The sequence below is a fragment of the Lycium barbarum genome, chromosome 10 (genome assembly GCF_019175385.1).
Source record: "Lycium barbarum isolate Lr01 chromosome 10, ASM1917538v2, whole genome shotgun sequence".
Lineage (NCBI taxonomy): Eukaryota > Viridiplantae > Streptophyta > Magnoliopsida > Solanales > Solanaceae > Lycium > Lycium barbarum.
The window spans coordinates 25,255,199-25,271,074 of NC_083346.1; the positions used below are offsets into that span (position 1 = coordinate 25,255,199).

The 15,876-nt window shown below is 41.1% G+C and overlaps 1 protein-coding gene across 1 annotated transcript; it reads right to left on the minus strand.

Annotated features, from left to right (window-relative positions):
- Positions 1 to 15,152: 15,152 nt before the first annotated feature.
- LOC132612860 (mediator of RNA polymerase II transcription subunit 10b-like) lies at positions 15,153 to 15,563 on the minus strand. Its single transcript, XM_060326939.1, has one exon. It carries the CDS (start codon positions 15,561 to 15,563, stop codon positions 15,153 to 15,155), a length of 411 nt encoding a protein of 136 aa, XP_060182922.1.
- Positions 15,564 to 15,876: the final 313 nt, after the last annotated feature.

Here is a 15,876-nt window from a genome sequence, read left to right on the forward strand (position 1 = left end):
GATAATCCATGGAAGGTGATAATCCTTGCTTCTACGCAATGTTGTGATGAACTTGGTCTTGGAAGAAGTTATTCTATTATAAGGTACATTCTTCATCTTATCTATATGATTAAGTTGGTTTAAAGGTTTAGCAACTGTTGGGAAGGAAAAGAATCATGGTGGAGAAGACACAAAATAGGGAATTGAAGTTGATGGCTATGAGTTGAACTTGAAAGGGGATTTTGGATTAATTTAAGATTAAATTGAATATAATTGCTTGATTATGGTATTGTGGATGTTGTTATTTTTGATTGGGAGTTGTTTTGGAATTTAGTGGAAGTAGACAAAATAGGAGAAGTGCTGCCCAAATTTTGCTAGCTCCTTAGTTACTCTAGTTTGAACTTATGAGTGTTTTCAACACTTAACCTTAGTGTGAATCTTCTTGAATGTAGATTTGCGAGCTTGGGAGGAGAACATTAAGTAGTTAAGAAGACGTAAAGGTATGTTAAGGCTAACCCTTTTTTTTTATTAAGGCATGATTCCTTTGTTGTGAACCTACACATGATATCCATAAATTCCCTATTCCTAAAAATGCTAGAAGCTCATGATTCTCAAGGTTCTTATGATTTTGTTGATAAATGTTCTCCATGATGATGGTGATTCCATTTCTAGAGATACCAAAGCTTATCGTTTTTGATGTTCTCATGATATTATTGAGCTTGTTCCATGGTTATAGATTTTATTCATTTTTGTTGATCTCATTTTATGGTAGTTGTTCTTTCAAGGTGAGATATAGTGATGATGATGATCCTATAATAGAAATCAGAGATTTAAAGATCTTACGTCACTCCAATAGAGTGGTAACATTTTATTCGGGCTGTCATGCATGCTTTATATATATGTATGTATTTTCTCACAACTAGTCGCTCTATAGTCGGCTGGCTACGGCACGTAGATGTGCACACCACTGCAGTGGGTAAGCTATGATGTTACCCCGGACGCGGGATGAGATATGATATATGGATTGGGTTGCATGTTCCGCAACACTAACACTTATATTATATATGTGTGTATGAAAATGTTTTTTTAAAGCTAAGCATGCATGATATCCTCTTTAAGAGGCCATCAGATGTACAAGTTATTTTTCTTATCTCATGTTTCTTCCATATTTTCATTATGTTGTTATTCATGCCTTACATACTCAGTACATTATTCGTACTGACGTCCTTTTTATTTGTAGACGCTGCGTTCATGCCCGCAGGTAGACAGGGAGACGGACCAGACCCCTAGGCTGCTTCATCAGTGATTATACAGGAGCACTCCATTTGTTCTGGAGCTACAGTTCAGCTGGTACTATTCATTTGTGTATATATGGGCATGGCGGGGTCCTGTACCATTCTTATGATTCTATACACTCCATGTAGAGGCTCGTAGACAGATATATATAGTTAGATGTTCTATAAACTTATCGGTTCATATTTTTGTACATTATTTTTGTCAGCCTTATCGGCTTGCGTATATGGGTATAGTTGATGATGATTACATAGATGTGCATTTAACTTGTGGACTCATGCCCTTATAGATTATGATATTTATGGGTTGGACTCATGCCCTTACAGATTATGATATTTATGGGTTATCTTTTGTGGTCCACCTAGATATGATTATGAGAAGTATGTTAAGAGGTGTTCGGTAGGTTAGCTCCGGGTGCCCGTCATGGGACTCTGGTTGGGTCCTGACAACAGTTCTTTCTTTCAGTTGCTTTACATACTAGTACAATTCAAATGTACTGACGTCCCCTTTTATTAGTCAGGGGCCTGCACTTCACGATGTAGGCATAGACTTACAGGCTGGTGGATCTGCTCGCTAGGATTCTCATATCAGCTATTTGGTGAGCCCTATTTCTTTCGGGGCATTATCATTACTTTATAGTGTTTCAGTGTTTGCATACAGTCAGTATTTTCAGTACTTCATTAGAGGCTTCACAGACTTGAGTGATAGTTAGACAGAGTCCCACGTTTTTCATTTTAAACCATGTTGGCTACAGTTTATATGTAACAACCCGTTTGGTCGTTATAGTTCTTTCGATGTTTTCACCCATTTTCTAGCATTGATTAGCTCGCTTTTGACCTGAGGGAACCACTGATATGCTTCCAGGGTGTGTAGACTGGATTAGGGCAACTTTGGTAAAAATATGGGTTATAAGTGAAAAGGTTTGACCCGAAGTTGACTTTTGAAAAAACAGACCTTTTTTGGAGTTTCATCAATTTCGAGAGGTCCGAATGGTCCTTTAGAACATGTATGTGTGTTTGGTTCGGTTCCCAATGCATTCGGATGCATTTCGGGACTTTGGATGGGAAATTAAAATTAAGGTATCGGCGGTTGACTCGGTAAACGAGACCTCTGTTGGGAATCCGAGACTACAGGCGCGTTCGCAGCGCGTTTTTATGTGGAACTAGGTATATGGTATGTGAGCAGGTGCCTCAGGAGTTAATCGAAAAATCGAATCGAAAAGAAAAACTTAGGCCAAGTTCTGGTGTCTGGTGCCTGCCTTGCGGCACCAGCACCGCAGCAGCGGTACCGCTGGGGCGATAGCCTTGCCAGTGCAGCAGTCCAAGCCATTTAGGCTTGACTGCTGTAGCGGGTGTCGGACAGTTAAATCCATTAAATGAGTCTTAGACGCTCATTATTTCATATCTCAATATTGGAGCTTAGGAAAGCTATTCTTGGAGACAAATTGAAGGAATTCTTGGAGGTAAAACTTTCCTAATCCTTTACCCTTTCTTAATCTCAATCATCTTAGATTTCTCCCTTCCCTTAACAATCCCTTAGAGATGGAATTTGAGAGAGGGTTTTTGAAGAACATTTCCCTAGATTATTAATGATAAATTGATGATCGTTATGCTAAAACTTGATGAATGTAAGCTTAGTAACCTCATATCTCCCACTTTTAACGTTGAATTTCATATTTGGAGAATTAGGGCTTATACCCAATTTGGGGGGTTTTTACTTGAAATCAGATTTAGACCAATTATTGAGTTAAATCAACCATTAATAGTTGGGTTATGATTACCTAGTACTTAATTTGGTATTTTGCCTGCGAATTTCCCGTTTTGCTCTTGTGGGCCCGTTTCCCCAATTTCTAGGGTTAAAATAGACCTAATTGATATCATACAAATATTAGTATCATTCTTCATGATTTCTAATTTAGAATTCGATTATGCTTAGACTACTTTGGTTTTAAGCTTCAGAGGAAGGGCAAGGCAATAGAGTGACTTGTTGGTGTTGCAGTTCGGCAGTCCAAGTAGGTTATGGTTTACTTTTGATGAGACTTCGTATAGTGTATTACATATTTAGATTATGAGGTCAGAGACAGCATGTGAACCTTCAGGTATGAAGTTAGGATGCATATTGGCTTAGGTTGGGCCCTGATGTGTGTTGGGACTTGCCACCCCGTTATGTGTGTTTGATTGATTACTTGTGTTGGCTTGATGCCATGTGTAGTTGATAGATATCGAGTCCTGCTTGTCATCCTGATTTGGATAGAAAGGACATACCGTTGTTAGTATTTTTGCTCGACATATATTTGCGTACCCACTGTTGGTACTTGAGTTATTGATACGTGTTGGCGTACCCACTGTTGGTACTCGACTTGATATATTGTGGCATACTTCGTTGTGGTATTTGTGCTATTAAACCTGATTGTTGATGATTGGCATATGCATTGCACGCATTCTCTCATATTCATACATGGCCAATACCCGGTGATGATCCGGTATCGTTGATTGAGCAAAACTGATATTTTATAAACTCCTTTACTTGAGTGATTGTAAAAAGGCCGATGTTCGAAGATCCATTCCGAAATCGTTGTTTATATGAAACTAATATTTGATAAACTCTTTTACTTGAGTGATTGTGAGAAGGCCGATGTCCGAGGTTCAATTCCGGAATCGTTGATTTGTGAAACTGATATTTGACAGACTCTTTTGAGTGACTGTGAGGAGGCCGATGTCCGATGGTTATATTTGGGCATCGTTGTTGCATGGCCGATTCTGACATTATCCCAGAATCGTTGTTAGTGCATGGGCTCCACGGGTCCCCCAGGGTGGTGCCGGTGAGACTCTTCCTGTGAGCAATTAGCCAGGGTCCCGTCTGTCTGTTGGGTAAAGAACCGGGATGGCTGGCACCTAGACTTCGCGAGTCACACTGGGTTGTGCTACTGAGACGTCGATATTTCCATCGGAGTACATGTGTACACCGGTTTTGCATAGCATGACATCGCATTCATACCATTATTGCACTGTATTGCATTATTACTTGATCGAGTGTGGTGATTGTTGGTATTGTGATGTCTCCGTTGTGATGTTTGGATTGTGTTGATTCTATTGTGGTGATCATATTGGATCGGGTATACTTGGACGTATCATATTGGGGTTTAGATGCTTACATAGGTGATGGCGGATTTTGGTTGCGATTATATTGTCTCATGCTTGATTGTTTTATTTGCTTATCTGCTTTATTTTCTGAATTGTGTTAACTATGCTTAGTCGGCCGGTGACGCCTACCCGTATTGTTGTTTATACTGACCTGCACTTGTTGCATTCTTTTATGAATGCAAAGTATCGGGTCGGCTCTACTTCTCTGACTCGTGGCTAATCGACTCTTCAGCTTCCACTTGAGTTTTCCAGGGTAAGCATGGCGTCCGCTGACCTCGAAGACTCTTCTATTACTTATGTCTTGCTTTCCATTCAGAGACATGATTTGAGACTACTTGTGTATTATTATTCAGACTTTAGTATTTGGATTTAAATGCTCTTGTATGACCAGACCAGATACTGGGTGGATTTCATTTACTTCGACACTTGTTAACATAATATTATATTGTGAGACTTACGTTATTTTACTTTCTTCCGCTATTTTTTTATTATTGTGAATGTTGAGCTAAAGGTTCGCCTATCGAGGTGGGAAAGGTAGGTGCCCGCGACTTAGAGAAAATGGGTCGTGACAAGTTGGTATCAGAGCCCTAGGTTACCCGGTCGTGTCTAGTAAAGTCTCGTGGATCGGTACGATAAGCTCCGTACTTATCTGCAGGAGGCTATGGGACATTTAGGAAATCTTACCTTCTTTTTCTCAATCGTACTACTTTATTCAAATTGGTATCTGGAAAGACCAAATGGGTATCTGACTCTTATCTCTTCTCTCACAGATGGCGAGGACTCGAGCTACTATGGCCCTAGGTCAGGTGCCAGAGCCTGCAGCTACGGCTGGCACCCGAGGGCGAGCGATAGTCAGAGGACGCGGCAGAGCGAGAGGTCGCGGGGTTGCCCCAGCTAGGGGTAGAGCCTCAACGGTAGGATAGCGCCGAGAGAGATCTCCGTCCCCCGAGCTCGAGTATGTGGCTCCAGCTCAGACACAGCCGGAGGTTACCCTGATTAAGCCATACATGCCGCACTATGGCTAGAGAGTTTCTTCATCTTGATGCCCAGCATGCGGTATTACTACACCCGAAGGGGATTCACAGACTAGGGTTGAGGCACAGACCCTTGAGCAGGGACCTACGCGGGTAGCTGTTACACTCCATAATAATCTGTGCTACTTGAATTAAAATAAGAAAGAATGAGTTAAGAAGGTTCAAGGAAAGTTAATCGAGTTAGTAAGAATATCGTTATATATATGGTTGCCTTAAGTATCCCGAGGTGACATGGTAACCTAAAGGATTTGAAATCGCGTTATGAGTATGTATATGAGGTAATGTGAGTGACCTTTTAAAGTATTTGAGATTATTAGTAATGATATAGAAGATGGACAAAAGATATGAATATACTTTTGCGATTGGAGTTTCGTCGAAGCCTTGTGAGTTCTCTAGTTATGTTTAAGGTTATTGTGTTTCTCCGGACCCTTCGAGACGCGTATATGGATTTTTATGGATGTATATGAGTGTGTATATGTATGTATAAGAGGTTACATGAGGTTGGAAGAGGATTAGAAGTTAAACGAAATGAATCGGAACAACTTCAGTAAAATCTCGGACCCGATTTTAGCCTATATTGTAGGAGGCATATCCCTAGTATATGAGGAGTTTTAAGGTGTTTCAAAAGCCTAAAATGAAGTTCATCGAGTCTAGTTTGCAACGCAATAAACCGCTCGTCAAAATGATATCGGGATAAGGAGATATGGACGATGAAAGTCGGGCTGAGTGGGGATTAAGACTTAAATATTCACTAATTATGCACTAGTGGCCGTGTGGGCCCCACTACCACATGACAAAATTAGATTTTTTGCCCATGCTTGGGTTGGGGGACGTGTAAGACCCTCTTGGGCAGCAAAATGGTCTCTTTGTTGACCAAAGTTGCAGCCACAACTCACTTCCCAATCCCACAAAGTGAACATAGAGAGAGAGGCTCTCATCTTCACCAAGTGAAGAGGAAAGAGAGCCACGGCCATCCATGGCTGTTCCACCACCAAACACGGCCAGCTCTTCCATTTCTTTCTCACCATTAAACCCCTAAAGTGTTCTACACATTCACCATTATGTTTCAAGTGAAGGAGAAACCATAAACATGTCATGCAAGCTCCTATAAGCTCACGGCCAGAATTGGAGCTCTCCAATTTGATTCAAAAAAATATTTTTCCAAAGTGTTTCAACCCTTAGGAAGGTGCATAGCAACGTGGAGTAGCCATTGGAGCAACAAGAACAATTATTAGTTCAATTCACAAACTCTAGCCAAGCTAAGAAGCCAATTTGTTAAGGTAAGGGATGCTCGTTTTTTTTACACGTTTTAGTAAGGATTTAAACCTATGGTAGATGTGTAAATATAAATTTCATGTATGAAATTATGAATGTTGGTGTTGGAATGTTGTTGAAGCCATAGGGGCTGTTTTAAGGTGATTTGGATATGTTGTGCATGTGTACATGTGAATTGCATGTATGAAATTGTGTGTTCATGTTGAAGCATTGTGGAAGCCGTAGGGGGCTGTTTGGTGTGGAATAATGGACTGATTTTATTTAGTAATTATGGTTATTGCTATCATATATTGCATGGTAAAAAGAATGAAAAGAATTGGAAGGTTAAAGGTGAAGTTGTGTTGATATGAACATGTTGTTATTTTTGTTGAATTGAAGCCGTGTAGTGGACTGTTTTGTGTGGAAGATAGTGAACTGATTTTACTTGGTATTTTGATGGTTGTTGTCATGAATTTTATGATGGAAATGAAGGTATTTAATGGTTAGAGTTGGAACTAAAAATTGTTTGTGGGTTGTTGTAAAGATTATAGTGATGACAATGTAGCTCATTTGCGTATGAATTAAAGATGTAGTTGTCGTGTGACTGCTGGTCGTATTTCACTAAAATTATATGAAAAGAAGATAAGAAATAATGTGTAAGAATCGTATGTGGTTGATTGGTATGTTCGTAAACGTTTGCAAGAATTTCGGGCACTTCTATGTTGATCGGTTAGGGACTGTTTTGGGTGTGTCGTTGTTGTTCTTATTGAGCTTGGGAGATTGATGATAATTGAGATTATGCATTGTATTGAATGTTGGTTGGGCTGTTATAGAATCATTTTGACGAAATATTATGACTATAGACTAACAAGAATGAATTGGATGTGTCATAATCACATGTAAACTATTATCGAGTGTTGTAAGGTATGGGCTGTTTTGATACGTTGTTATTGATCTTGTTGCGCTTGGAAAATTAATGATAGCTAAGAATATATACTGTATTTATGTTGTTTGGGCTGTTGTAAAGTTGTTACATGAAAACGTTAAGACTACGGACTATTAGGAGTAACTTGAGAATGTAGTAGCCGTATGTGAATCGTTATTGAATGTTGTGAATGTGGGTTGTTTGGAATGTTATGTGGGATGTCTGGGTTGGTATTGAATGTATGATTATTGATGTTGGATTGGTTGTATGTAGTTGGTTTGGATATAAGTAAAACGACGTCTAAACATCTAGAAAGGAGTTACTAACATTATAATACGTTTTGAATCTCCCCGTAGTTTAACCGTAGCTCTTGACGTCTTAATATAGGTTGAGACATTATTGGGCAGCGTATATATATTGTGTGGCGGATAAGCGCTAAAGGTATGTAAGGCTAACCCTTCTTTCTTTTGGCATGTCTTAGATGTAAGTGATGAATGATATGAACTTTGGGGTAACTCTATTCATAGGTTCCGAATGTGATTCATGATTCTTGTGCTATTCATTCTATATGTACTCCATATGATTCCATTCTTAGACGAGTAAGGTCTAAATGTTTCTTGTGATGGTTTATGGATATTGTACTCCTATTCTGTTCCGAAGGGAACACCCATAAGGTGCCAGTTGAGTTGTGTATATGGTTTTACTAATGATTTCGAGGAAAGTAGTTTTATACTAAAGGAAACACAAAGTTAGATTTTCAAAACCACTCCGAAGGGGGTGTGAGATTTTACTATTTAGATTTTCAGAACCACTCCGAAGGGCGTGCGAGATTTTACTATTTAGATTTTCAAAACCGCTCCGAAGGGGGTGCGAGATTTTACTATTTCATTTCATTTACGATTTATGTTTACATTCCATAGCATCATCTCTTTGTATTGATATTTGTGGATTAAGTTTGTGTTGACATGATTGTGATATTAAGCCGGAAGCGGCTGCCCGAAGGGGCCATCATTATTAAGCCGGAAGCGGATGCCCGAAGGGGCCATCATTATTAAGCCGGAAGCGGCTGCCCGAAGGGGCCATCATTATTATTAAGACAGAAGCGGCTGCCCGAAGGGGCCATCATTATTATTAAGCCGGAAGCGGCTGCCCGAAGGGGCCATCATTATTATGCCGGAAGCGGCCGTCCAAAAGGACTATTATGATACTAGCCGGAAGCGGCTGTCCGAAGGGACCATTTTGTTAACATGTCGGAAGCGGCATGTGTGTGAGATTGCATTATTTACTTAAAGAATGTGTGTTGGATTGCATTATTTACTTAAAGATTGTTTTGGAGACTTCGTGTATATATTTATGTTTCTTGCAGCAAAGGCTGCAGGTATTGAGTAGATTGTGATCTCTTCTCTCTTAAATCAAATTATGATTATGATTTGTTACCACCTTACATACTCAGTACATTGTCCGTACTGACGTTCTTTTGCCTGGGGACGCTGCGTTCATGCCCGCAGCCCCAGATTGTTTGGCAGGTTAAGTGTAGCTAGGATGCTTGGACGTCAGCTGGGATTGGCAAGTTCCACCTCATTCTGGAGTTGTGCTGAGTCATGTATAGATATGTATGATTACGGGTATGTCAGGGCCCTGTCCTGACTCATAATGTTCAGTTCACTTCTTAGAGACTTTTGCAGACAGTGTCTTGTAGTACGTTTGTCGAGGTGTCGACAAAGTGATGTCAGTTGAGTCCTTTGTGGATTTTAAAAGAGTATGTATTTTAGATGATTTAGATTGGTCTAAAGTACTTATTGATTGAAAGTTTTCATAATCGTTATAGAGATAATGATTTCAATTTGGAAAAATTTTATGTTCTTAAAAGTTTTTGAAATGACAGGTTTTAATAGAGTGAATGTCTAAGGGTTCGCTCGACTCTGATGAGAGTCGGGTGCCCGTCATGCCCTACCATTGCTAGGGTGTGACAGTAGCACACCCCACCGCAGCTATGGCTCCTCGCATCGATGCTATACCTGCCTCTGGTGAGGATTTTAGGCCCATGGATGGCGCCGTTATGACTGCAGCTGATCAGGACCTAGTGTGGAGGCTCAGGAAGTTAGAGCCACCGAGGATCTCTGATACTTCGTCTGAGGATGCCAATGAGTTTATTCTTGATATGCATGAGCTGCTGCACCGTATGGGTATAGTGGAGACCTACGACATTGATTATGTGTCCTATCAGTTTCGCAGCGACGCGAAGACGTGGTGGAGGTATTTCGTGGCATGCAGACGTGAGGGTTCTCCTCCTTTGACTCGGTCTTTGAGAGAGGCTCGTAGGGAACATTTTTTACACCTTAACCAGAAGGGCATATCCTTGGAGTCTTATGTTACCCGTTTCCTCTACTTGGCCCGTTATTCTACTCTGTTGATCCTTACTGAGGTCAACAGGATCAGACGCTTTGTGGGAGGACTAGTGGGCTCTTTACAGATTCCTTGCCTTCAGATGGAGTCTATGGGGGCTTCCTTCCAGTTCATTATTGAACATGCTTCTATGGTTGAGGGCGTCAAGGTCCGTACTTTTAGTGGTAGTGACTAGAGGCCACGTCAGATTGGCAGTTTTGGGGGTTCTGGTACGAGGGGCGCCAGTCAGTTTTTGAGGCCACCTCAGCCCTATTCCAGTCATCCCGTGCATTCAGCATTACCGGCTTCCTCTAGTGAGCCACCTAGACAGAGAGCTCCTGAGAGTTCGTTCTCTAGACTAGCGGACAGGCTGCTTCATCAGGGTCTTCAGTTTAAGTGTTTCAGCACTCGACTCCTTTTACCTGTTTCTCTTGTGGAGAGGTTGGGCATGTTGCTAGGAGATGTCCCCGACCTAGGCAGGATTATCAGCCGTCGAGGACTCCTGTATTATCCCGTGGTCAAGGAGGGACTTCTCATAGAAGCGGTGCTTAGTCAGGCCACGGTACTTCCCATGGTTCTAGAGGTGGATCCCAGTCAGCTAGATGTGGTACTCAGAGTGTGAGAGGGGGATCCCAGACTGGGCGTGGTGGAGCCCATTGTTACTCATGTCCTGGTAGGCCCCAGGCAGAGGCCTCAGATGCTGTGATCTCAGGTACCATTTCTGTCCGTCATAGAGCAGCATCTGTGTTATTTGATACTGGATCCACTTATTCGTATGTATCTGTATTTCATGTCGTTGGTTGGGATTTATCCTGTGATAGCATAGATATACCTGTTCATGTGTCTACTCCGGTCAGAAATTCTCTGGTTGTTGATCGAGTCTACTGTTCTTGTTTGGTTACTTTTATTGGGTACGACACTTGGGTAGATTTGATGATTCTTGATATGGTGGACTTTGATATTATATTGGGTATGTCTGGGCTTTCTCCTTACCATGCGATCTTGGACTGTCATGCCAAGACAGTCACTTTAGCCATGCCAAGAATTCCTAGGCTTGAGTGGAGAGGTACTCCTAGTCCCGCTTCGAAGAAGATCATTTCCTTCTTTCGGGCGAAGAAGTTAGTAAGTAAGGGGTTTTTAGCGTATTTGGCGAATGTTCGTGATACGACTGTTGCATCTCCACCCCTTGAGTCTATTCCTATTGTGAGCGAGTTCACAGAGGTATTTTCGTTAAACTTGCCGGCTATGCCACCCGATCGCGATATTGATTTCTGTATTGATGTGGACCCGGGCACTCGCCCCGTTTCTATCCCACCATATCGAATGGCACCTGACGAGTTGAGGGAGCTTAAGGAACAATTGCAGGATTTATTGAGCAAGGGGTTCATTAGACCGAGCGTCTGCCCTTGGGGTGCTCCCGTGTTATTTGTGAAGAAGAAAGATGGGACTATGAGGATATGGATTGATTACCGCTAGTTGAACAAGGTCACCATTCAGAACAATTGCCCTATGCCTCGTATTAATGACCTATTCGACCAGCCTCAGGGTACTTCGGTGTTTTCGAAGATCGATTTGCGTTTCGACTATCACCAGCTGAATATCAGGGCAAAGGATATTCCGAAGACAACATTTTGGACAAGATATGGCCACGATGAGTTTCGAGTGATGTTTTTTGGGCTTACCAATGCCCCGGTTGCATTTATGACTTTGATGAATGGCATCTTTAGGCTGTTTCTTGTTTTTTTTGTGATTGTTTTATTGATGACATCTTGGTGTATTCCAAGAGTAGAGTGGAGCATGAGAGCCGTCTTTGTACCGTCCTTAGGTTGCGGAAGAAGCAGAGTTTGTTTGCTAAATTTTCTAAGTGTGAGTTCTAGTTAGAGTCTGTGGCATTCTTCTGTCATGTGGTGTCCAAGGAGGGGATTATGGTTGATCCACAAAAGATTGAGGCTGTGAGGGGTTGGGCGAGGCCCACTACTGTTACCGAGATTCGTAGTTTTGTGGGTTTTGCCAGTTATTACCGTCGCTTTGTGAAGGGTTTTACTGCCATTGCTTCGTTCTTGACCAGATTGACTCAAAAGGATGTTCCCTTCCAGTGGACGGATGATTGTGAGGAGAGCTTTCAAAAGCTCAAGCTTCTTTTGAGCACAGCCCCGATCCTAGCCTTACCTATAGAGGGCAAGGACTTCGCTGTCTATTGTGATACTTCCCGTATGGGTTTGGGTGTAGTTTTGATGCAGGAGGGTAGGGTGATAGCTTATGCCTCCCATCAGTTAAAAGTGCACGAGAAGAATTACCCTACCTATCATTTGAAGTTGTTGGCCGTAGTCTTCGCCTTGAAGCTTTGGGGGCATTACTTGTACGGTGTCCATTATGAGGTTTTTACCAATCACCGTAGCCTTCAGCATGTGTTTACCCAGATCCCAGGCAGCGTCGATGGATCGAGCTTCTGAAGGACTATGACATCTCTATTCTGTAACACCCTGGTAAAGCCAATGTGGTGGCTGATGCTTGAGTCACAAGGCAGTAAGTATGGGGAGTTTAGATCAATTGATTGTTTCCGAGCGCTCGTTGGCCATGGAGGTTCAGACTCTGGCCAACAGTTTCATCCGTCTTAATATTTCAGCCCCGGGGCAGGATTTTGGCTTGCATAGAGGCGAGGTCGTCATTATTGGATAGGATCAAGGCTCATCAGTTTGAGGATGCTCAGTAGAGAAAAATTCGAGATAGGATTTCAAAGGGTGAGGCCAAATAGGCCGTGATTGATTCTGAGGGCATACTGAAGATTAGAGGGCTTGTGTGCGTTCCTCGTGTTAGTGATCTGATTCAGTTGATTATATCTGAGGCCCATAGCTCTCGTTATTCCATTTATCAGGGAGTAACCAAGATGTACCGTGACCTGAGATAACACTATTGGTGGCGCCGTATGAAGAGAGATATAGTTGATTTTGTGGCTAAGTGTGGAAATTATCACCACGTAAAGTATGAGCACTAGCGACCCGGTGGGGTGCTTCAGAGGATGCCCATTCCCGAGTGGAAATGGGAGAGGATTACCATGGATTTTGGTCACGGGTCTTCCGAAAACCCTTGGTAAGTTTGATTATATTTGGGTGATAGTGGATCGGCTGACAAAATCTGCTCAATTTATTCCGGTTCAGGTTTATTATACCGCAGAGAAGTTAGCCAAGATGTATATTCGGGATATTGTGAGATTACATTGGAACCCTATTTCTGTGGTATCTAATCGGGGTACTATCTTCACTTCCTGATTCTGGAGGGCATTTCATGACGAGCTGGGTACCCGATTGGACTTTAGTACAACTTTCCATCCCCAGACCGATGGCTAGTCCGAGCGGACCCTTCAGGTGCTCGAGGATATGTTGAGAGTGTGTATTATTGACTTTGGCGTTCATTGGGATCAACACTTGCCCTTGGTAGAGTTTGCTTACAATAATAGTTATCATTTGACTATTGGTATGGCGCCTTTTGAGGCTTTATATGGTAGGAGATGTAGATCTCCGATTGGTTGGCTTGATGGGTTCGAGGCTCGACTTGAGACACAAATCTATTGAGAGAGTCCCTTGATAGAGTGCGAGTTATTCAGGCCAGACTCGTGGTAGCTCAGAGTTGGCAAAAGATGTATGCGAACCGGAAGGTCCGGGATTTGAAGTTTGCTATTGGTGACAAGGTTCTATTGAAGGTTTCACCCATGAAGGGTGTTATGAGGTTTGCTAAGAGGGGCAAGTTGAGCCCCAGGTACATTGGTCCGTTTAACTCTACTCTGATGTCCTATCGACGAACGGTTTGTTGCGTTGGAAACTAGACTTCATGAACATCAATTTATGCTTTTGCTTTGCTCCAAAACTCCTTATATACTAAAAGATATTCTTTCTCCAAGTTTCTTATCGATGAACGATTTGTTGCGTTGGAAACTAGACTCATGAACATCAATTTAGGCTTTTGCTTTGCTCCAAAACTCCTCATATACTAAAAGATATTCTTTCTCCAAGTTGGACCAAAATTGCCCCTCATATTTTCTCCAAGTCCAACAAACTTAATTTCCTTGATTCACTTGCCCTCCAATCCTTCCGTAGCTTATTATATGAACTTAAACCCTCATAACTATAAGATAAGCGCATATAATCTCGTATATCCTTGGAGGTAACTCTGATGTTCATACTTAAAACAACCAACACCTAACGACTCACAACATTCAAAACTACGGGGTGTAACATAATTCCTGGTTTATGGGCTTGTCGTGTCACCGGACCAATGCCCTGCAATTTTATATAGGGCTTGTCGTGTCACCGGACCAATGTCCTACAATTTTTTTTTTTATATATATATATATATATATATAAATGCAGGGGCAGAGCTGATTGTGTAACAACATGGGGAGAACTGGTGTATGATGACAATCATGCTGATATGCAGAGATAAATTTCTGTTGCATTCTCCGAGTCGTCTTTATTATTTGATAGTGTATCCAGAGGCGATTTCAGGATTTAAATTCTATGGATTCAATCCTACAATTCTTAGAATTAAACCCATTATATTTTTTAAGTTATGGGTTCATATCTAATATTTATAACAATTTTAGTAATTTTTTACACATAAATTTATGCTCCGCGTCGGAAATTAGGGGTTCAATTGAACCCCATCTAACATGCTAGATACGCCTCTGAATGTATCAGTACTATCATCACCAGAGAAACAGTACAATTTGAGGTAATTTTTGAATATTTCGTCGAACTGGTAATTGATAGTACCATTCATGAATTCTAGAAAGAAATTTTTACTATCATATATAGCACAAATGGTGGTGTATTGTTTTTTGTTCTTGTTTAGGTTAACTGTCCTACTGACCATTCCCTTAAAGTTTGCATAGACTAATTTGTTTTATAACGTACACTAGTAAAATTGGCTATCAAAAAAATTAGTGAATTTAAATTATAAGTTTAGTCGAAATGAAAAAGAAATTATTATCTGTGTATATGCATACATAATAATTCTTTTCTTCAATTAGATCAAAAAATATGGTTTAAATACGTCAAGAATAGATTTTATTGCAATAAACTTGTGTCTTCAAAATTAATTAAAAAAAAATCATCTTCCAAAATTTTAAAACAATATTTGGCCTCAAAGTTGTCCGTAATTTTCCCCCAGGAGATGCCCTCGCAAAGCCTTGAATGCATTTGATTTGCCTTTAGTGATTTGGTTCATGGCAGTGCAACTTTTGAACACATCCCTTGTAAATACATCTGGATTCTTCCCATCATCAATCAAGTTGAGAACCTCCATTGGCACTTGAATATTGCATTTTTCTCCCAATTTGGCCATATCATCAAGCTCAACCACAACATTATTCATGCCTTGAACAACAGAAAGTTGAGAGGAAACGTCGTTGTAAGAAGAGTCGACGGTGAGATAAAGCTGGTGGAGAATTCCTAGGGCTTTGTCCATTGAATTTATGACTTTATTCAGATTTTGTTTAGACTCCTCGTCGTTGGACTTAGGGTTTATTAATCCGTCATGCCGCGATGAGTCCATTTGCTTATGTTTGGATTTGCAGCACCGCGCCAAGAGTATTGCGAGTACTAATAGATTGGGGTTTTCACTTTGTTTATGTTAGGTTTGGTTTGGTTTGGTTTGATTTGTGAATCGATCCAAGAAAAGGTGAGTACAAACTACTAAATGAACACGAGAGGGTGTGGGTAAAGCTTTTACAGACTTTGAGGAAAGCCTGGTTTGTGCAGGAATAGGAATCTCAACTGTTCCTAAATAATCCAAGGGAACTTTTAAAATAAAGGAAAATATGGTAACTATAGAATCCTGATTTGTGTAGAAATAGGAGTTTCAAGAT